Source organism: Perkinsus marinus, assembly GCF_000006405.1.
Source record: "Perkinsus marinus ATCC 50983 genomic scaffold scf_1104296955288, whole genome shotgun sequence".
In the NCBI taxonomy this organism is placed as follows: Eukaryota; Perkinsozoa; order Perkinsida; family Perkinsidae; genus Perkinsus; species Perkinsus marinus.
In genome coordinates this window covers 126,314-147,191 of record NW_003207820.1, presented here as the reverse complement: position 1 = coordinate 147,191, position 20,878 = coordinate 126,314, and the positions used below count along the sequence as shown (strand labels likewise).

General features: G+C 51.2%; 7 protein-coding genes across 7 annotated transcripts; 3 read left to right on the top strand and 4 right to left on the bottom strand.

Annotated features, from left to right (window-relative positions):
* Nucleotides 1–89: 89 nt before the first annotated feature.
* On the top strand, nucleotides 90–1,188 carry Pmar_PMAR029033 (hypothetical protein). Its single transcript, XM_002775882.1, has 2 exons — nucleotides 90–199; nucleotides 249–1,188. Exons 1-2 carry the CDS (start codon nucleotides 113–115, stop codon nucleotides 1,119–1,121), a joined length of 960 nt encoding a protein of 319 aa, XP_002775928.1. The 5' UTR covers nucleotides 90–112; the 3' UTR covers nucleotides 1,122–1,188.
* Nucleotides 1,189–1,331: 143 nt separating this feature from the next.
* Nucleotides 1,332–2,575, top strand: Pmar_PMAR029032 (hypothetical protein; the record flags this gene model as incomplete). The annotated part of the gene is made up of 3 exons (XM_002775881.1): nucleotides 1,332–1,430; nucleotides 1,809–2,264; nucleotides 2,312–2,575. 3 exons carry the CDS (start codon nucleotides 1,332–1,334, stop codon nucleotides 2,573–2,575), a joined length of 819 nt encoding a protein of 272 aa, XP_002775927.1.
* Nucleotides 2,576–4,407: 1,832 nt separating this feature from the next.
* Pmar_PMAR029031 (hypothetical protein) lies at nucleotides 4,408–4,663 on the bottom strand (the record flags this gene model as incomplete). Its single annotated transcript, XM_002775880.1, has 1 exon — nucleotides 4,408–4,663. A coding segment is annotated over one exon (256 nt), but the record flags the coding sequence as incomplete, so codon positions are not given.
* A 1,356-nt stretch (nucleotides 4,664–6,019) lies between these two features.
* On the bottom strand, nucleotides 6,020–7,035 carry Pmar_PMAR029030 (hypothetical protein; the record flags this gene model as incomplete). The annotated part of the gene is made up of 6 exons (XM_002775879.1): nucleotides 6,020–6,136; nucleotides 6,234–6,326; nucleotides 6,376–6,549; nucleotides 6,602–6,721; nucleotides 6,775–6,882; nucleotides 6,931–7,035. The coding sequence occupies 6 exons, from the start codon at nucleotides 7,033–7,035 to the stop codon at nucleotides 6,062–6,064; spliced, it is 675 nt and encodes a 224-aa protein (XP_002775925.1). The 3' UTR covers nucleotides 6,020–6,061.
* Nucleotides 7,036–8,119: 1,084 nt separating this feature from the next.
* Nucleotides 8,120–9,844, bottom strand: Pmar_PMAR029029 (endoplasmic reticulum-resident calcium binding protein, putative; the record flags this gene model as incomplete). The annotated part of the gene is made up of 13 exons (XM_002775878.1): nucleotides 8,120–8,163; nucleotides 8,204–8,240; nucleotides 8,288–8,338; nucleotides 8,436–8,522; nucleotides 8,628–8,758; nucleotides 8,802–8,871; nucleotides 8,917–8,988; nucleotides 9,044–9,169; nucleotides 9,217–9,248; nucleotides 9,307–9,394; nucleotides 9,442–9,520; nucleotides 9,558–9,654; nucleotides 9,715–9,844. 13 exons carry the CDS (start codon nucleotides 9,842–9,844, stop codon nucleotides 8,120–8,122), a joined length of 1,044 nt encoding a protein of 347 aa, XP_002775924.1.
* A 929-nt stretch (nucleotides 9,845–10,773) lies between these two features.
* On the top strand, nucleotides 10,774–10,980 carry Pmar_PMAR029028 (hypothetical protein; the record flags this gene model as incomplete). Its single annotated transcript, XM_002775877.1, has 1 exon — nucleotides 10,774–10,980. The coding sequence occupies one exon, from the start codon at nucleotides 10,774–10,776 to the stop codon at nucleotides 10,978–10,980; it is 207 nt and encodes a 68-aa protein (XP_002775923.1).
* Nucleotides 10,981–12,605: 1,625 nt separating this feature from the next.
* On the bottom strand, nucleotides 12,606–19,046 carry Pmar_PMAR029027 (succinate dehydrogenase, putative; the record flags this gene model as incomplete). Its single annotated transcript, XM_002775876.1, has 1 exon — nucleotides 12,606–19,046. One exon carries the CDS (start codon nucleotides 19,044–19,046, stop codon nucleotides 12,753–12,755), a length of 6,294 nt encoding a protein of 2,097 aa, XP_002775922.1. The 3' UTR covers nucleotides 12,606–12,752.
* Nucleotides 19,047–20,878: the final 1,832 nt, after the last annotated feature.

Sequence of the window (20,878 nt, the reverse complement as noted above, 5' to 3'; positions counted from 1 at the left end):
AACTTTTGAGTATTCTATTATCTTCTTGAACGACTTGTTCCCTGTAAGTTCATAGGGCCTCGTGTTGAATCGATAACATGAGCGGTCAGTATTCACTTTGATATTGGGACCAATGATAGCTCTCGTCCTCCTAGGGAGCCTCCACATATTCCTCTCCACTGCCAGCGTGGATGACATTCCCCTCAATCACTATCCCATGGTGAGCTCATCGGCTCTGCTGGTCGGTGTTGGGATCACAAGTGTTACAGATCATGAGCCACGACGCCGGTATGGGGTACACCGAGCCTTCCAAGGATAATATCGTTCGATGGTCTAAGAATCAGGTTGGAGACCTGAGACGGCAATTCGGATGCGGCGCTCGGGCGTTCGACCTACGAGGGGCTTGCTCAGATGACGGAGTCGTGCGTATTCATCATGGCTTGTTCGTCATCGATACCCCCTTGCGGAAGGCCCTAGAGGATCTTGTTGCAGTAGCGGGAGAGCATCCAGAGGAGCTCATTCTAGTACAGTATCAGCAGTATATGCCGGACGACGAGTCGTGTCGAAGAGCAGTGTGGGATGTGTCAGAAGGCCTAGGGCTTATGAAGTCAGTTGGGGGTGGGGGCGAGTCCTGTGAGGTGTTACGTGGACTCACCGTGGGTCAGGCGAAGGAGTATGGGCGCCTCGACAATGGTGGTCACGTCTTCGTGTTCGAGGCTGGTCACGGCTGCACCCTCGGTCGAGGTGATCTCAACTGCTACACCAAGCTCAATGATTCAGAGAGATTCGCCTCTTGCCTGCTGGAGCCGGGCTCATCAGGGCCGACCTCCAGAGTGAACGAGATGGTCGAGACTCTGGTTGACCTGGCGTCAGTCTGCCCACCTGACGATGGGAGGATCCTATCTACTGCTGGACATTGGCAATATGACTTAGACCAATTCACTGCTATATTACAGTATCATTCTAGCCTGCTCATGGACGTCTACTTTTCTGACTTGCATCATTGGATTGCTAATAGGACCGGTGACATGAACTACATCGGCCTCCTTGGTCTTGACAACGTCTGCGATAGAGGCACCGAGATCTACAAAAAGTTGTCTCACAAAATTGAGGACCTCTCGTCGACGTACGGGATTCCCTGACTCGTCAGAAGGAGCTTCCCGAGTTTCCACTCTGTCCTCAGTTTGTCATTTCTCACCCTATTCTTTAAGAGATCTTCTCAGCCGTAGTGTCAGTCTAGTTTGTAGAGGTGTTGTGTAAACGTAGGCAAAGAGTTTCTATTTACTGGCTGTGTCTGCTATCGTTCATACCGTCTCTACTGCAGTTGCTCTCCATTGGTGTTTCACTGGGCCATGTCCTCTGAGCTACAGTTGTTACCAAACGGCGGTGAGAGTGGCGGTGGTCACCGCACTCGAGAGGAACGTCTGAAGGCTGTTCATCCAAGTGGAGAGGTGAGGCGAATCAAATTCATGCTGTAAGTCATTGGCCCCGGCTCGGCGCGAATGGTGATGCCGCTGTTTTCGCATTCCACGAGTTATTCGATTAATTTTGGGATATCAATACGGCCGCCGAAGACTGCTCTTATATCTTCTTAGGGTACTAGGATGACGAGAAGAGAATCCGCCAGGCAGTCACGGAAGAGGGAGAAGATGTACCTTGGAGACCCTTGAAGACAAGGTCCAGAAGCTCAGCCATGAAGTTAATCGAATGAAGGAGTACGCTGCTACTGGGCTCTCTCTTGAGAGTCTGGACCAGGAGACCCGGAACAACATCAACCAACTTCGAACTGCGTTGGCCTCCGATGCCACTCTCAGTGTGGAATTGTTCAGTCTAGTGGGCGCGCTGTTGGTGCGACTGGGGTCCTTGGCGTCGAGCGACGTGTTGGCATCGAGAAGGATTTGAAGCAGTCACCGGAGCTATTCATATCCCCTGTGAACATGCTTCTCTTCTGGTTGAATGAGCGGAGGATCGGGCCGTTTTATTATTACGGTGAGAGTGCCTCCTCGAACGGGGGCCTGCCAGACGCGGACTCGGCGGCTACAAAGGCGAGTGACACTCACGCGGTAGGTGTCGGGAAGGACTGGAAGGAGTTGGAGAAACGGCTGAATTTGACTGATGAGCAGAAGACGCAGTTACAGCAGATAGAGGAGATCGTAGCTCAGGAGAAGCAACAAACACTGAGCTGTCTTCGTCCTATTGAGCACATGAAACGAGCCCTCAGTATCAGGGCTTATAGTATGCAGAAGTGTGTCGAGAATTTACGAGGGATGTTGTCGCCGGCGCAGGTAACAATTCCTTCGGTTATTGAGTGGTCAGTGATTCCACTCCGTAGGCTGCTCGAGTTGTCCTGTGGCTCTGTGACCAAGCCTCTAACAAGGATGAGATGCAGCAAATAGAGCAGGAGTTGTTTCCAGGAGTTACCATGGCATCGAGTGCTAACTTGTCAACTCAGGAGTCTATTCATCGTGAACAAACCATGCAGATTGCTCGAGACAATATGTTGTCTATGAATGACTCGGAGAGCCCGCCTGGTGAAGAGCTCGAGGATGAGTCTGTGAACTCTCATTCTGATGTTGCTCAGTTTGGCGCTTTCTGATTGACGTTTTCTGTATCATTCGTTCAACACTTTCTTGGCTAATCCGGATGAGTTGAGTTGATCTAGTCACTGTGAAACGCAAGGGCCAGACGGACACAGTCAAACTCATTATATTTCCTCTACAACTGGTAATTCACTGCGTTTTTGTTGCTTCATTCTGAGTAGCCACTTGGGTAAGTGACCGAGTGGCCGTGTGCGATCACTTTCCTTGAAATGTAAGAGACATTCCTCACTGGCATCGTCTGCCTCTACTCTCCGAGGCGGCTCGGTGGTATACACTTGGTCGACCGGCCCGACACCCGCCACATCACACTGGAGTTTGATTTCCCTTGCTGGTTGCAGGTCTAGCTTGATTGCTCCTCCACGATTCTTAGACAATTTCTTCGGCGATAAGATCAAAACATCACCGTTCATGTCCATCTCGGGATCGTCCCTAGGCTCCTGTAGATGAAACGGGACCCCTCCGAGATTTTTAGGAAGGACTTCTGGATCGAGCATCAGAACGTCTCCTTCGACCCGGACGTCTGTATTCTCCTTTGACTGCCTTCTGCGCCCTTGCGCAGAACCAAAATCAACTTCAACGCCCTTGGGCAACTCGGGTAAAGAATATGCAAAAAGTTCACACTGTGGATGGTTACGTCTTCGACCGATGCTCCGTTGTAGTTCGTGACGTCTCGACTCCTTCTTCCATTGATCAAAGTCTTGCTTGCACCCGAAGAAGGCTGTGAATTCCCCACATTCTGGAGTGTTGAAGTCGTAGGAACTCCAAGTATCCTCGTAGCCGCCACGACGAGGTACCGTTTGAGATGTCTGACCAGCGTCAAGACCAAGATCAGGTCATTCATCCCGAATGAGCCACTCACATCGAGTGGAGCCTTCGCGGATCGTTCATAATCCACCAGCGAGACGCTACCACGTCTAACGGACCTATCGTGGTTGGGGGACGCCAAATCCATCGCACGAACTTCCTGGTGGACAACCTTTTGTACGACGGATATTCGCTGACCCACTCACCCAGTTGTCTATCTGTCGCCGGCTTTCGCCATAGAGCCGCTCATGAGCGTATCTTATGGCCACGTCTCGGGCCCAACTCCACTGTAGGATGCCAACGTCTGGCCTATGGATGTCCAGATGCTGCGGAGTGTAAGTACCCGGCTCCGGATGAATTTCTCTCATCTGACAAGCAGGGTTCGACCCAGGAGAGTCCTCGCAAATTAGAGACCCCTCCATCAGGCATAAACCGCCCCTCACCATCGTAGCGAGACGGATCCCCGTTGGCAATATGACAGCACTCAAAGAGCGCCGCCTCCTGGGCTTCAATTCGTAGCCACCAATCTCGTGGCACGATGCGGGGGAATCTGCTCATTTCTGATCTTCAAAAGGGTTTGGATGTGAATACCCACCCCTGCTGAATCTCGGAGCTCTGCTGATAATCAGTGACGGTTCTCTCGAGCACTCGCTGGCCGTTACCTCGTATGTTCCTGGTCCTGGTCCTGGGAGGGAGGTGTGGGAGTGCGGACTATGCCGTTCTCGAGATTCGGCCATCCTCATGACAGCACTGCATGGCCCCGGAGAGGGAGGCGATAGATCATAACTCCCGGGCCCACACGATGATTCTTCCATCCTGGCCCCAAGGGGCATCGATACAGGCATTATCACCGCGTTGGGAGCACGCTCTCTGACCAAGTTCAGGTCGGGTTCAATCTCCGATAACGACGGGGCCTGATCCTCGGATGCCCGTTTCGTGTGGTGGGGTGGCATGATGCTCCCGCCTTTCACTCGTTGAGACATCTCTATAGGATTCAATGACCAGTCGGGGTTCGCGTCATTACGGCGAGTCTCGAATCTTTCCCTTTTGGATTGTCCGAATGTCGCCGTTGATCGAACAGGCCTCTCATGAACTGCAGTCGATGCCCCTGTAGAGATCTCTGATGCCGGAGGGTTAGATGCATTGCGAGCGAAGGGCACCTTGTGCACCACTGGCTTCTCCCCGTCGAGTTTCGAAAGGGCGGCCGCAGTCAGCATGTTCAAGGGCTCACTCGTTTCAAGCTTGTCTAACGAGCACTGTGGGGGTTCATCGTTGGACCTCTTCTCCTCCTTGTCGTAAGCAACCTCTCGTTCTTCATTCATTAGCTCTTCCCCATCCTCGGAGTTGTTGCCCTCTGAGCCCAAGTCTATCTGTGTCGGTCGAGGTCGTCCTCTCTCGATCATCATGCAACGGGCTGGCCCCTGGTATATACGGCTTGCTAATGCAATGAGTCTTCGACTGTCGAGTCTCTTGCCATCTATGCTCACGACCCTATGCTGACCCTCAGGGGTTCTTAATTCACCATCAACAACCTTGAGCCCGAAACGGCCGTTAGGTTGTCGGTGAAGTGGTATCCGTCCGGGGCGACCGATAGCACCACGACGTACTAGAAGTGCGAGGGCATGACTATATTGTGTGACCGGTGCCCTACTTGGAGTAATGTTTTGCGAAGTCTTTAACGAACCCCTACTGTCCACACGTTGACGAGGTAGACTCGACGAGATCGGTGGGCGTCGATCAATGAGAGGCTTACGCATCACCACCGAGCAACGTCCATGTTGTAGCTTACAGAAGTCAAGATTCGAGTCTCCCGGGTTTGTAAAGGCGGCCTATCAACAATATCGCGTGAACAATCCCAGAAGGACGCGCTGTACGTGCGGGTGCACTTACACATTTGGTCCCAGTTTGGTGGAAACGCTCACTCCGTCTGAACTTCCCCTCGAACCCTCTAAGGTTCTCTTTCCAGTTCCAATGTGGAGCCCCTTGACAGTCCGTGGCTAGCTCTTTTCCGTTGTCTTGCTCATCTACAGTGCAGTGGACGTATAGTCTGTGGGGTCGCGGGCTTCCTACTCTCCAACCATCGCGGTGTTGTTCCCATCTTGTATTTGGGCTTGGCCCTTACCTCCGAAGATGCACTCACTGACAGGACGGCGGGCGCCGAATCGATCGCCACCTCGTCATCGAGGAACCGCGGAGCTCGGGATAAAAGCATCAAGATTCAGGTGGTCGGTTGTATCCCAGAGAGGGAAATATGCGTCCTACTAACCGGAATTGGTATCCTTACAACAACGTTGCTGTGCGCCGACCACAGCTTCTACGCAATGCAATCGCGGCAACTAATAAATTCGTGAATTGACAGTCATGGTGGATGCGGTGATTCGGAACATCGATCGGTCGGGAGGACTTCCCTCAGGACGCTTAGCCACCAATAGATACAACTACGTGAAATGCTTCCGGCACAGAACTCACATCGCAGAGATGTAACCTAGATGGGAGTAGTAGTTTGAGGGAATACGCTACGATTCAACTACCCGCTACTACAGAGAGCGACAATACTGCACCAGTTGACCAACCCGGTCCGAATTGACCCTCACTGTGCACAACAATAACACCATGGAGCACTGAAGGTCCCCTTACTCTGTTCGTCCAATGTCCTGAATAAATTGCAATGATCTCTCTCATCGACTACTTCGCACCGCGGGGTAGTCACTGGGCGCGGGAATCGTCGGGAATTTACCGCCATTTTTAGAAACCTAACAGAAGAACTCTCAACAAGGTGCTGACCTGATATGAGATATGCCATAACTTCACATCAGCAACGAACATGGATACCCCATACGCTGTGTTCACCTGGGCTTGTAACTTCTCCGTCTGCTTGTGCGTGCACGGCATCCAAAGCAACGTAGTATTAGAAGCAATAGACGTAGCCGGCAGGAACTTATGCTACATAGGAAAGCCAACTCGAGGGGAGAAGAGGATGTGCCGACAGTACGTTCCTGAGTTCATCCAACACACGTTGCTTCTCTTGAGCCATCTCTTCTTCAACGGCTCGCTCGTCCTTCTCCCGGGTCCGGTCGAGGGTTGACCCACTGTGTCGTTTCCGCGACTTATCCGGAGTCTCTCTACTGACCTTCCCCTCCTCTTTAACAGTAGCTATCTCGGAGAACTAAAACGAATCTTCTTGAGTGAGCGTAATGACTGTGAATCGTCGGAGGTACCTGACTCCTTCTGAGGAAGTCCACACTGAGCCTATGCTCCTGGTTCCATTTAGTATCCTGGATTGCCTTCCCCATCCGTCTCGCTGTATTCTCATCATAATACTCGGCCACCGCAAAGCTCTAGGAATGCATCAGCTCCTGCCCTCATCCGTCGCAGACCATCACACTACTACCTTCTTCGCGGGTTCTGTCCACTCCCTCACTATACGTACGGTACTGCTATTGGTCAAGAGCTTGGTCACTGCTGCTGGGCGAACAGGGCGAACCAAACCCGATACGACCTGCCATCTCCTGTCGTCAAGCAGAAGCGCGTTTACCCTTCAGACTACCACAACAGCCAGGTCGGTCGGGTTGAGGTCAGCCTCCTTCTCTTGCTCTTCTTTGTCGATCGCATCGCGGCCGCTATCGAATACTCCGCTAGGGTCCCCCAACATAGCAGAAGAAATGGAACTTCTACGATCATCCCCCCATTGTAATGATGAACTCAATAGCAATGCAGGACGTAGTGAAACGACACAGACATGCTGGATCTTCGTAGGATGCTGACAGGCATCACTTCGCAGTTCCAGAGAGTATTCGGTCGGTCATGCTATGATATCCAACGCCACATAATTGCAAAGGCTTGGGAAGGCTGTGCTATGCCCAACCTCGGTCCTCTAGCTGCTGAGTTGCCGTAGTATATACCCCGGAGGACGTGGATGATTGCAGAACTCACAAGAGGATCACGACCAGATCGATGACCATCGTAGGGACCCTCCTCAGCCATTGTAGGCACCACATCGGGAAGTCACGAGTCTAGAAAGCAGATACATACCCGACTTGCCCGTCCAAAAGGGGTTCGAGAGATGTATGATGGTCACCCTTTGTAGCTGGCCATAGTCGCTACTGCGAGATGTCCTCCGACTGAATCCTATTGCGTAATGATTCGGTCTCACTCTAACCTGCTTCTATTATTAAATCTTTGTTACGACCGATAGGCCTAGAAGATGTGGACATACTTACCATACCCAACCCAGTACGCCAAGTGATGACCTGGATACGTCTACTGCATGACCATCACTAGATAGTCACCACGATGCGACTCCCCAATTTACAACAGTTGCTAGCAGATCAGACCCGTTATCACTTATCCAAGCTGAGCCTTGCTTGCCTACCCTAGTTCTGCCTGGTGCCAAGAGCACCTTCCAGGCCTCACTGAGAGAGCGGCTCTGTACGGGACGAAGTACATGCATGAGCAGCCAGTCCAACAGAGGCCATTGCTGAAAGCCCTTCACAACTGCCGGTACGAAGGCGATCAGACGAAGGCGCCAACAGAGGGTCCACCTCGGACATTCTCTGCCTATCCAGGTACTCAAACCCCTAGCCTATACAGCCAGCCCACCATTGAGCTACATGAGAGGCTCCCCACCACAATGTGCCGTTCACTACCCTATCCAACACAACATCCGATGATACTATGGTATAGTGCTGTCAACAGCGAGAAAGGTGGCAGATTCCATGAAGCATAAGGTATGCCATTCAAAGGTCCGCGTCGTCCACCTCGTCGGCATCCTCGAGATGACCTTGAAAATAACCTTCCGGAACAACAGGTATGAACACTACCTGTCTTGGTCGCATCCCCAACATCATCTTCAGCATCCTATAATGACAGTACATGTAGCCCACACAACTTCTGATCATACTTACTTCATCGATGGCCTCCATACCCGGCTGTCCCCCATCCCTAGTGGGGTTCTCCTAAAGACACTATTTGGCAACCACTGCTCAGGTTCGCTCAAGGAGTGCCAACATGATTTCGCATCGGCTTTGCATGGAGTCTATGCCACAGACCCACCGGAGGCAGTAGCACGGCCAACGTCTGGATGAACGGATGAGTTCCTATACTCCTAAGCTTAACCACATCTCCCAGCACCTTCTCAAACTGAGATCCACGAAATCACTAGGCGAAGCGGAACTATGCAGGGTACGTTCTCATAAAGCAGTTGTACATTCCAGAGAATAACAGCATGCACAGATGCTTTACTACCTCTTCCATGCTGATTATCCCGTCTCCATCCGCATCGATCTGTTCCAACAAGTCGCGTCCGAGTTCAAGAGACGCATTGTCGAGATCACGACTGTACACCTCAAACTCCTCCAAGCTCCAGTGCCCATCTCCTAGCACATAATAGCCACCAAGAGCTCGTCAGACTCGCCTCACCGTCAGCATCGTATCTCTTGAACTCGTCCTCGCCCACGCTGTCAGCACCTTCATCGTCACCAGCATGCTCCTAACATGGCCAACCACACTACATACTAGACAAGTCGACCTCTACCTGGGTTTCTTTCAAGTCGATTCTGCCATCCTGATTGGAATCCCTGTAGGAGAAGTCTGCCACCATGACAGCCTAGGAACAACCAGCAAATGACCAGCTTCGTCCGAGAGGGTCCAACTCCACTGACCTTCGCCAAATCTGATCCCGGAACGGGGCTCAAGAATGCGGCGAACTCATCAAAATCCAAAACGCCATTGAAATCAGCATCCCCTGTTTTGAATAGCTCTTCAAGGGAATGTGTATAGGTCTCAATCTGAGAGCATAAACTATGACGATTTCCCCACTATGATTAACTCCTACCCATTTCTGCCGGAGGTCCCCAGATGGACCACCTGAAGATGAAGCAATGGACGGTACATCGCCGCACCCACCAGAATCAACATCACATACCTCCACTCAAGTCGTAGACTGCCAAGAATTCTTCCAAGCTCAGGACCCCATCCCCATCCGTATCGAGAGCATTCCTATCCGCTTCAATCTGAGACACTATCATGAGACATCAAATCTCTACTATAACGATATGACCTGTTGACGAAACTCCATCCTCTCAGCCTTCCGAACAACTTTCCCCATCTCCTCTAGCGTCACCGAGCCATCCCTGAACCTAGCACTGACCTAATCTCGGCACGATAGTAGCTCACCGATCAATATCAAGGTGCTCTCTGAACAAGGCAAGGAGCTCATACTTTTCCAAAGGAGGTGTGCCACCCATCATAAAATCATCGTAAATGCCGCGTCCTGAAATGGATTGCCCATGCATCACAAAGTGCACCCGATGGCCTTTTCAAGATCCCTTACCTTCTCCTATATCTGAGGTCTCCTCTCCTCCCAGTTCAGCATCCCAACCGTCATCAAAGATGTCTTTTTCTGTTGCTCTTCCAAAGAGTCGATAGCAGCCAATGAAAAGGGAGAGGCGTATGAAGTGCATTGGAAAAAACCCACGATGTCTCTTCTTCGATCGAGAGCATCCAATTCGGCTTTTGCAACCATCAATTTCGTCGGGACGGGCGAAATTGGAGGAGCGAATCCGAAACGGGGAAAATATATCAACATTTTTCGGGCTGTTAAGCACATGGATTCTAAGTTTCCAAATCGACTTGTTTCTGACATTTCAAAATCGTGTCTATTGAAAGGAAGGTCGGAAATGATTTTTTCAAATCGATTTTCAGAAACGATTCCAGAATCGCGCAGGGCAATGATTATCGAACGGTTGGTTCATCTTCGAAATTCGCCATAGCACATTCATAAGTGTCTGAGGCCGATAGGAAGTTCAAGTTCGTGTTAATAGGAATCTCAATTTTCGACTTTCGAACTTTCAATTCCGTCGAGTATACATTTGAACCCTTGTGCGGCCAAATAGAGATCTTGCGTTGATTCAGTGAGCTCGCGCAGTTGGGTGAGCTCACACGATGCATGTGTCTTGGAATCGTAGTGGCACAAGGCCTCCTTCAGGTCAGGTTGGAGTACGACGGTACGAATAACGTGATAATACCTGGGAAAGATCGAGGCCCAGGGTGGGAATGAGGTGATAATACCTGGTTAACATCGAGGCCCAGGGTGGGAATGAGGTGATAATACCTGGGTAAGATCGAGGCCCAGGGTGGGAATGAGGTGATAATACCTGGGTAAGATCGAGGCCCAGGGTGGGAATGAGGTGATAATACCTGGGTAACATCGAGGCCCAGGGTGGAGACGATGTAATGTTTGACTCTGACGTTTCCTGGCCTCATACGAGAGGGCCATAATCAGGCATGTTTTTGCGGAATATAGCAGATGGTAGAATTTATGATATGCATCCTAGGCTGTAGACAGACTATCGACGACCGTGCATGTGTCTGCAGTAACCTCCTTGATATCATGGCATCTCAACAGTCACCTTCAGCGGTGATTATGGTTCGTCCAGGAGTCTTCTTTTCCAATCCGGAGACCGCGACCGACAATGTCTTCCAGACTGCGGTCGGTATGGACCCCAAAGAGTGTCTTCCCAAGGCCCAGGCGGAATTCGACAACTACGTCAAGATTCTACGGGATGCTGTGAAGTTAAGTCCACTGCCTGCTATCTAGACTTCCACTTCAATCACTGTATTGGTTTTCTTGTTTGTGAGCCCCGAAAATGATTAGGTTTTACCAACTATTATTGAATCGCCTTAGGTTCAAGTCTTAGTCTTGCGAGATAGCGTGGAGCCTCCCAAACCCGATGCGGTATTCCCCAACAACTGGTTCACCACTCATGCTGACGGCACAGTCGTCATCTATCCCATGTGTGCACCAACACGGCGTTCCGAGCGGCTGCTATTAGATAGGCTACTGGCTGAGCTCCGGTGCTCCAGTTATACCGTCAAGCAATGTATAGACTTGACAGGACTGGAAGCATCAGAATCGTTTCTGGAAGGAACGGGGGCATTGGTATTCGATCACCCAAACCAGGTAGCATATGTAGCTTTGTCACGGAGGGCATCCAGTGAAGGGCTGGCCCAATGGGCGAAACACTTCCCTCATTATACGGTTGTATCGTTCTCTGCACTGGACGCCAGAGATGTTCCCATCTATCATACGAACGTTATGCTAACAGTAGGGACAGGATACGTGCTCGTTTGCTTGGCGGCTCTGAGAAACAAGGATGAGAGGGCTCAGCTGCAGACGAAGTTGAGTAGCACAGGAAAGGAGATCATCGACCTGTCTTTGAATCAAATAGACAACTTCGCGGGAAACGCGTTTGAGCTGCTGGGCCTCGACGGAGTGCACCGGTTAGTTCTCTCCGAAACTGCATTCACTTCATTGACTCAAGACCAACTTTCCCGGTTGAAAAAGTATGTCGAGGTCGTGGCAGTGCCTCTCGGAACGATCGAGATCTCAGGAGGAAGTGCCCGTTGCATGCTTGCAGCTAATATGCTCCCTCGCGATATTTGACTTTCCACCTCACCTCGACGACTCGTGTTAATCAAGTGACCAACTCATGGACTGGCGAGCGGCGAACGACATAACATCAACTTGAACTACACCCTTTAGTATATGGTCTCTCACTCACCACAAACTACAACATCACAGCGTTCCTTCCTCGTTCGACATGCATTCTCCGCTCACGAGTACCTCCAGCTGTCTTAATCCGTATCACCCTTGCATACAATCAATCGCGAGAGTTGTCTGGACCGCTGTGATTGCTCTCCTCTAGACTGAGGACGCCAAAGCATCATGTACTTTGCGTATTAGTATGAACGTTGCATCCATAAGATGCCACACGGGGATTCTCATTTGCGGCTCATTCCTCTGCCACGTGGGCTGCAACCTTCTTCAGCACGTGTCTTTTTAGTATGATTCACAATTCAGGTAACTCGGATTCAATCTGAAGATACATGAATGGATCAAGTGTTTCCCCATGACCCACTCTGTCATGGCCATGTTGGAGTCTTCCGCGTCCTATGATCCGGTCTATCAACGCGCACAAGCTATACTTCGATATGAATTATACTCTCTGATGGACTGCAGTATTAGGTCATATTTATATAATACTGCAGCCCATCAGAGTGTGATTCCCCAGCTATCAAGTAGTTATCCAGTATCAAGTCGAACACTAAGCTAAACGGACGAAATTCAGCCATCGAGACATAGATTGACTCTACCTAAGGTTGAGTACGAATACTCCAAGCAATACCTCACTTGTATCACTCTTCAACACAACCGCATAGTTTACAATAATGAAGAGGTATTACGGACTTCTACGTAAAATAAGATGTAGATGGCACTGGTCCATCAGATAATCTCAATCGTTCAACAAACTCTTCCCTCGACTTTAATGACAGTGACACACTGGTGCATTGGAAAAAAATTTCAGCTCTCTATGGTGTGCCAGGCTGAATCATCTCCTTGTCGTACTTGGCCCAGCTCTTCACAGGGGCGAAGTAGCAGAAGATAGGATAGGACAGGTAGATCAGACCGAGTAGAATAATGACGATACTGCCAATGGTGGTCGCCCTACCCTTGTACTTCCTTGGAACTGCCGGATGAGCAGCGATGACCTTCCTCAGGCCCTCCTTGACATGAAGGATGAAAGAACAAACACCGATGAGATAGAAGCAGACCCATCCGAAGTGCTCGAAGATCTGGAGCTCCATCTTGTACAGATCCTTGATACTTACCACTTTGCACGAGGTGTCGTACTTGTCACAGAAGAAGGGATACATCCACTTGGCACGGAAGTAGTACAGAGGAGCACTGGCTTCGGAGACGAAACGGAACTGCAACAAGTGGACGATCAGGAATACGAGTAGCACTATTCCAGTGGTGATGAGCCATAGCTGATCGAAAGCAGTGTTGATGGTTTTGAACTTATAGGTACGGATCAAACCCACAGCAACATGGAGGAGACCGGCAGCCAGGAGATATATCTCGACCGGGAGGAAGAGTGTGCTCCAGGGACAGGGGTGGTTGAGGAAGTACGTGTATCCATTGAAGTGATCGGGACCGAAGAAAACGTGAAGATTACCGACGCCATGAATAACCACGAACACGATCAGGAACATGGCAGACCTAGTCAATCCAGACTTGTCGTGAATGACCTTATAGTTCTTCACCGTGAAAATGGTCTTCAGAGTCTCCAAGATCAACAGCCAGGCGAAGTATATCACTCCGGCACAATACGAATACATAGAATCCCCCAATGGGCCGTGCATAACGGCAGTATTACGATCCTCACCCCACCACTGCTCCTTTGCGACCCTCGGATCAGCGAGCAAAGGTTGAGTCAGCGCTCCAGTGGCAGCAGGAGCTGCAGGCTGGGGAGCAGCCTGTACAACGGGGCCGAGCACAGAGTCTGAAGCATACTTCTCGATGACATCCGGCGGATGGATCATGTTGAACTCGTTGGTAGCATCACGTCCGGCGAAGGTAAGGATAGCCAAGTCTCCACCTGGATGATCAGGGAGGAAGCCTGTGACGTCCAAAACTTGACCATTGATGACCACCCAACAATCCTCTCTAGTGTTGTGCTTGGCGACTTCCTCCATAGTTTTGCCATTAGCGGGAATGGGAGCAGCAGCAGCGGCAGCAGCAGCCGGCGCAGCAGCGGCAGGAGCAGCAGCACCAAGTTCGCCAACGATCGCATCCGGGGCATACTTCTCGATGACATCAGGTGGATGGATCATGTTGAACTCATTAGAAGCGTCACGACCAGCGAAAGTAAGGATAGCCAGCTCACCACCAGGATGGTCGGGTAGGAAGTCGGTAACGTCCAAGACTTGCCCGTTGATCACAACCCAGCAATCCGCCTTGGTGTTATGCTTAGCGACATCTTCCAAAGTGATACCGCCTCCAGCAGCAGGCGCCGCAGCTGCGACCGGAGCAGCGGCAGGCGCGGCTCCAGCCGGGGCAACTCCGATCTGACCAACAACAGCATCCGGGACGTACTTATCGATGACATCCGGGGGATGGATCATGTTGAACTCGGTCGTAGCATCTCTGCCAGCAAAGGTCATAATGGCGAGGTCTCCACCAGGATGATCAGGAAGGAAGTCAGTTACATTGAGAACATCACCGTTAATAACGACCCAGCAGTCATCCTTGGTGTTATGCTTGGCCACGTCTGCCATGGTGATCGGAGCAGGTCCAGTGGGGGCCGCAGGGACGGGAGCAGCAGCTGGCGCAGGCTTAGGAGGAGCCTTCGCAGGAGCAGTCGCAGCAGCAGGGGCTGAGGCTGTGCTCTTTAGTTGCTTCAAGCTGATGGGCTCATCTGCTCCAGCATAAGTTGCACTTCCCGCACCAGTGAGACGACCATAGACGACACAGTCAAGAAGAGAGTTGCCACCCAACCTGTTGTTGCCATGGACACCTCCCATGACTTCACCAGCAGCGTACAGACCCTTGATGACTTTACCACTCTTGTTCAAGACGCGTCCCTTGGGATCGATGGCCAGACCTCCCATGGTATAATGAACCAAGGGAGTAACAATAGCAACATCAAAAGTGTCGTTGACTGACATAGGATAGTCCTTGAAGAACTTCTTGCCGAAGGGATCATGGGTCTTGCCGGAGGGGTAGGCATCATATGGGCCTCCATCAGGGTCCTTAATCTGCTTCTGCATAATCTCGTTATAGGTCTTGCAAGTCTGCTCCAGCTTGGAGGTAGGGATACCCATCTCCTGAGCCAGGGCGGCACCCGAGGCGAAATCCTTCATAACACCACGACCCTTGTAATGCTCACAGTGCCAGTGGATCTCCTGAGAGGACTTGCTGTTAAGCACAAGCCTGAAGGGACCCTTATTCTTGAACATAGTGTTCGAGACATAGTCGCGACGATGGAGCTCATTAACGAACCGGTTGCCATCAGCGTCCAGAAGAATACCACCAACACCTCTGAGAGCTTCAGCGGCAAGAAACTTAACCTTAGACTTCGGGTCCTTCGGGTTAACTAAGCCCGTTGGATGAACTTGAACGAACTCCAAGTCCAGAGTGTCAGCACCAATCTCCATACCCATCTTAATACCATCGCCAGTACAGTGCTCCCCGTTAGTGGTAGAAAGTCCAAGTAGATCTGGGCGGACCTTAGCAAGAATACCATCAGGGGAGAAATCCGCGCCGAAACCACCAGTAGCAAGAACAACAGGACCATGAGCCTCGTGAGTCTCACCACCCTTAGTCTCGTAAACCACGCCTGTGACAGAACCATCGTCATCAGTTAACAACTTGGTAACCCGGGCCTTGTTGATGATCTTGCACTTGTCAGGATGGCTTTTGGCGATCGCCTCAGCCATCTGGATCTCAGCATAGGTGATAGTCATACCAGGGAATCTCTCCTTACCACGATGGGTACGCTCGACAGAATGACCACCAAGGCGAGCAAGAAGGGACAGATCCAAATCGAAGTTGTCCATCAACCAGTTGACGGAGGCACCGGAGTTCTCGACCATGGCGTTGACCAGATCGGGCTTCTTAGCACCACCCTTCATGCAGTCGGAATAGAACAACTCATTCGAGTCTTTAACTCCCAAAGCCTTCTGAGTCTTAGTCCCGGCACCGTTGATACCAGAAGTGGCCTTCGACGAGTTACCACCACAGAAGGCCGACTTGTCAAGCAGCAGCACTTGGCCACCCTTCTCCAAGACGGTGTTACAGGCAGAGAAACCAGCAAGACCACCACCAACAACAATGACTGTCTTGATATCTTTAGTTAGGCCCTGCTTGAGGCACTTCAGAGGTACTGGTTTGGTCCTTCCCTTCATCATGTATGTAGCACAATCCTTACCAGTGAGACGACCATATACCACGCAGTCCAACAACGAGTTGCCACCAAGACGGTTGTTGCCGTGGACACCGCCCATGAGCTCACCAGCAGCGTACAGGCCCTCGATAGCCTTGTCACCTTCGCCGAGTACACGGCCGTGGTCATCGATCTTGAGGCCACCCATAGTATAGTGGATGAGCGGCGTAACGATAGCGACATGGAAGTGATCATCCATCTTCATCGGATAAGGCTTGAAGAACTTCTTACCGAAGGGATCATGGGTCTTGCCACTGGGGTAGGCGTCATAAGGACCGTTGTCGGGGTCGTCGATCTGCTTCTTCATGATCTCGTTGTAATCCTTGAAGGTCTTCTCGAGTACTGCGGGATCGATACCCATCTCTTGAGTGAGAGCCTTGCCGCTTGCAAACTCTTTCATCACACCACGCCCTTTATAGTGCTCACAGTGCCAGTGGATCTCTTCAGCCGAAGACGAGTTCAAGACAAGCCTGAAAGGGCCCTTATTCTTGAACATAGTGTTCGAGACATAATCGCGGCGATGGAGCTCGTTGACGAAGCGCTTGCCATCGGCGTCAAGAAGAAGACCACCAACACCACGGAGAGCCTCAGCGGCCAAGAACTTGACTTTTGCATCAGGATCTTTGGGGTTAACCAGACCAGTTGGGTGCACTTGGACGAACTCCAGGTCGACCGTCTGTGCACCAACAGCGGTGCCCATCTTAATACCATCACCAGTACAGTGTTCACCATTGGTAGTGGCTAGCTTCAGGAGATCTGGGCGAACCTTGGCCAATATCCCATCGGGGGAGAAGTCAGCACCGAACCCACCAGTAGCAAGAATGACCGGACCCTTCTCCTCATGAACTTGACCCTTTTTGTCGGTGTACTTACAACCGACAACAGTACCATTGTCAGTGAGCAACTCAGTCACTCTGGCCTTATTGATAATTTGGCATCTGTCGGGGAACTTCGCAGCGATCGCCTCAGCCATCTGGATCTCGGCATAGGTGATGGTCATACCAGGGAATCTCTCCTTGCCACGATGAGTACGCTCAGCAGAGTGACCACCAAGGCGAGCAAGAAGGGACAGATCCAAATCGAAGTTGTCCATCAACCAGTTGACGGAGGCACCAGAGTTTTCGACCATCGCCTTGACCAAGTTAGGATGTTTAGCGCCACCCTTCATACAGTCGTTGTAGAAGAGCTCATTGGAGTCCTTGACGCCCAAAGCCTTCTGGGTCTTGGTACCGGCACCATTGATACCGGAAGTAGCCTTGGAAGAGTTACCGCCACAAAAGGCCGACTTGTCCAACAACAAGACATTGCCACCATTCTCCAAGATAGTATTAGCAGCCGAGAATCCAGCCAGACCACCACCGACCACAATAGCACGGACGCTGGGAGCAGTTCGGCCCTCCTTCAGATCCTTCAGCGGGACAGCGTCTGAAGCCTTGAGCTTCATGACCTCTGACGCACAGTGCTTGCCGGTGACGCGTCCATACGCCACACAATCAAGTAGCGAATTGCCACCCAACCTGTTGTTCCCGTGCACGCCACCCATGACCTCACCAGCAGCATATAGACCCTTGATAGGCTTGTCCTTGGGGCCAAGAACTTGACCGAAGGTGTTGATCTTCAGCCCTCCCATAGTGTAATGCACCAGAGGAGTAACAATGGCGACGTTGAACGTATCATCGATAGACATAGGGTAGTCCTTGAAAAATTTCTTACCATAGGGATCATGGGTCTTGCCAGACGGATAGGCATCATAGGGACCTCCATTGGGGTCAGCAACCTGCTTCTTCATGATCTCATTATACTCCTTGAAGGTTTTCTCTAACACTGCAGGCTCGATACCCATCTCTTTAGCAAGATCCCGACCAGTCTTGAACTCCTTCATAACACCACGACCCTTGTAATGCTCACAGTGCCAGTGGATCTCCTGAGAGGACTTGCTGTTGAGCACAAGCCTGAAGGGGCCCTTATTCTTGAACATAGTGTTCGAGACATAGTCGCGGCGGTGGAGCTCATTGACGAACCTCTTTCCATTAGAGTCCAAAAGTATGCCGCCTACACCTCTCAAGGCCTCGGCAGCCAGGAACTTAACCTTCGAATCGGGATCCTTAGGGTTAACCAAACCAGTGGGATGGACTTGAACAAAGTCCAAGTCGACCGTCTGAGCACCGATTGCCTGACCCATCTTGATACCATCGCCAGTACAGTGCTCGCCATTAGTGGTGGACAGCTTAAGTAAATCAGGGCGGACCTTAGCAAGAATGCCAGATTCCGAAAAATCGGCGCCAAAGCCACCAGTGGCAAGGATCACAGGACCGTACTCCTCGACAGTGTCGCCCTTCTTCGTGGTATACTGCACGCCATTGACATCCCCATTTGGGGTGGTGAGTAACTTGGTTACCCTGCACTTGTTTAAAATCTCACACCTGTCGGGGAACTTCTTAGCGATCGCCTCAGCCATCTGGATCTCGGCGTAGGTGATAGTCATACCAGGGAATCTCTCCTTACCACGATGAGTACGCTCGACAGAATGACCACCAAGGCGAGCAAGAAGGGACAGATCCAAATCGAAGTTGTCCATCAACCAGTTGACGGAGGCACCGGAGTTCTCAACCATAACCTTGACAAGTTCGGGGTGCTTGGCACCACCCTTCATACAGTCCGACTCGAACAGCTCATTAGAGTCCTGAACATTTAGGGCCTTCTGCGTCTTGGTTCCGGCGCCGTTGATACCCGAAGTGGCCTTCGAGGAGTTCCCCCCGCAAAACGCCGATTTATCAAGAAGCAGCACACGACCACCAGCTTCCAAGATAGTGTTGGCTGCACTGAAGCCTGCGAGACCCCCGCCGACGACGATAGCCCTCTTAGGCGGAGAAGACATTGTGAACGGGTTTGAAACGGGTTCTTAACTGAGAGAGGGCGATCATGAGCTAAGGAGCGCGAGGACGCAGCGATGAATCTGTGACACTCGCGTGCGGATTGCACGCATACGCAGCTGAGACGTAGGTTGCCTCACAAAAGCATACGAGACGACTAGAGAGGAGCGCCAGAAGACGAGCACTTCGATAACCGTGGAGAGCTGACGCCACCTCAAGTAGAGCCTAATGTCGATGACTGGTGAACTCCATGGGGAACGAGAAAGCCGACCACTCTACAGTTGAAGAAGGAAGAAATCGCTGGTGACTCCCAAGTCAAGATGCGACTGGTACTATCCGAATCGACCAATGAGAGATGAGCTTCTCACATCCGGAAGATCACTGACCACGGCCAGAATCATTGCACATGCGTGCAGGCGAGCGGCCGATATGTGGATGAAACCGTCGAATATGCGGAATGGATACGCGGAATTCGCGGCGGCGAACTGTTCGTCAGGCCACGGATAGAACTCAAGCGGTGTAGCGATTGAGGTGAAATTGATCGTGTATCGTTAGGCATGTGAATGATCTGAGCTGGCCCGCATAATCGTACCCACTGATGATCTGGGAGGAATTCCAATCCTCCGAGAGGACGTTTTACAGAATGGGGGGGACGGAAAGTTTACCTCCATGAACCTCCATTACCTCCAGGTCGCGGGACTTCTACAGGTAGCCGGATAGCAATAAACCAGCCACGACCAGCCAATGAGAATATCCCATCCCCGACCTGACCATGGGTACTCAACTCGCACTCAGGAACAACGTGCGTCGAGTTAGAGAGCTAGACTATCAAGGGACCCATATCTGCCTGCCATTCGTCTTCGCATTGGTGTATGAGGCGTTCACTGGTGGATCATTGTCCGAGCCTTTAACAGCGACGGTTGAATAACTTCGTTACCGCTCGCTTTGTTAGTGTGTGCGACGAGGTATAGCTCCTGGCAGTCTGCGGATCTGTCAGTGGTATGTCTGAGCTCACTACTGTTTACCTGGTGGGCATTCAGGGTATTAATTGCGTACCCTGCTTGTTGATGGTAGACCAAACCACATGGACTGCCGCTGCATTCAATCGCTGTATTAGACGCTCAAGCTCATCCAGAGTAAGGAGCTGAGGTTGGCTAAGTGTTGTACACATCATGCAGAGCTTGGTAGTGACGCAAGCTGTTCGGATCAAATTGAAAGCAGTCAGACCTAGTGGTATGGTGGCGTGTTACTAGATGCTTTCTATCCCATATCTTCCTCCGAGACGTCTTCATAGGCTACAATGTCGGTGCTTTCTGGAAGGAGTTTAGTCCAGGAGATGTGGTACTCGTTGTTGTTGGTGGGATGGTCATTCGCTCGATTGAGTTATATTTATTGCCAAGTTCGTGTTGAAGGCATCCGTGCCTCGCAGCCTCAAGATGAGCTTCCTTGTGACATCCATGCGCGTGCGTGCTGCTTCGTGGATGCTGAGGTGAACAATACGTTGTTGATGTTCGCTAGGTAGTGGAATTGAAGCACTGTCAAATGTCATAGCGGATGCGACTCAACAGACCCTTTTGATAGTATTCAACAGTGTTTCCTTCATGCGTTGACTGTGTAGGTACTCAGGCGGGTTTGGATGGCGGACACATTCCACATTGACTACACCGAAGCAGTTAGTCGTAGTGGGATATTAGAGAGATGCCTCGCTGTCGGTTCAGGCTCGGTTTTGCAGTGGACTAGAGCTTTCCTGATGGGTCCCGCAATCGGAGGAGGAAGAGCAAGTCCGTGATGAGTCATTGAAGAGAATTTGCGTCCAAGATAAAATAACGCAGTGGGA

Bases quoted from the DNA above. Each gene is read 5' to 3' on its own strand.
- Pmar_PMAR029033 (XM_002775882.1), top strand. From the start codon at position 113: ATGATAGCTCTCGTCCTCCTAGGGAGCCTCCACATATTCCTCTCCACT. The intron at 200-248 runs GTGAGCTCATCG...CAAGTGTTACAG, and splicing joins CCCTCAATCACTATCCCATG to ATCATGAGCCACGACGCCGG.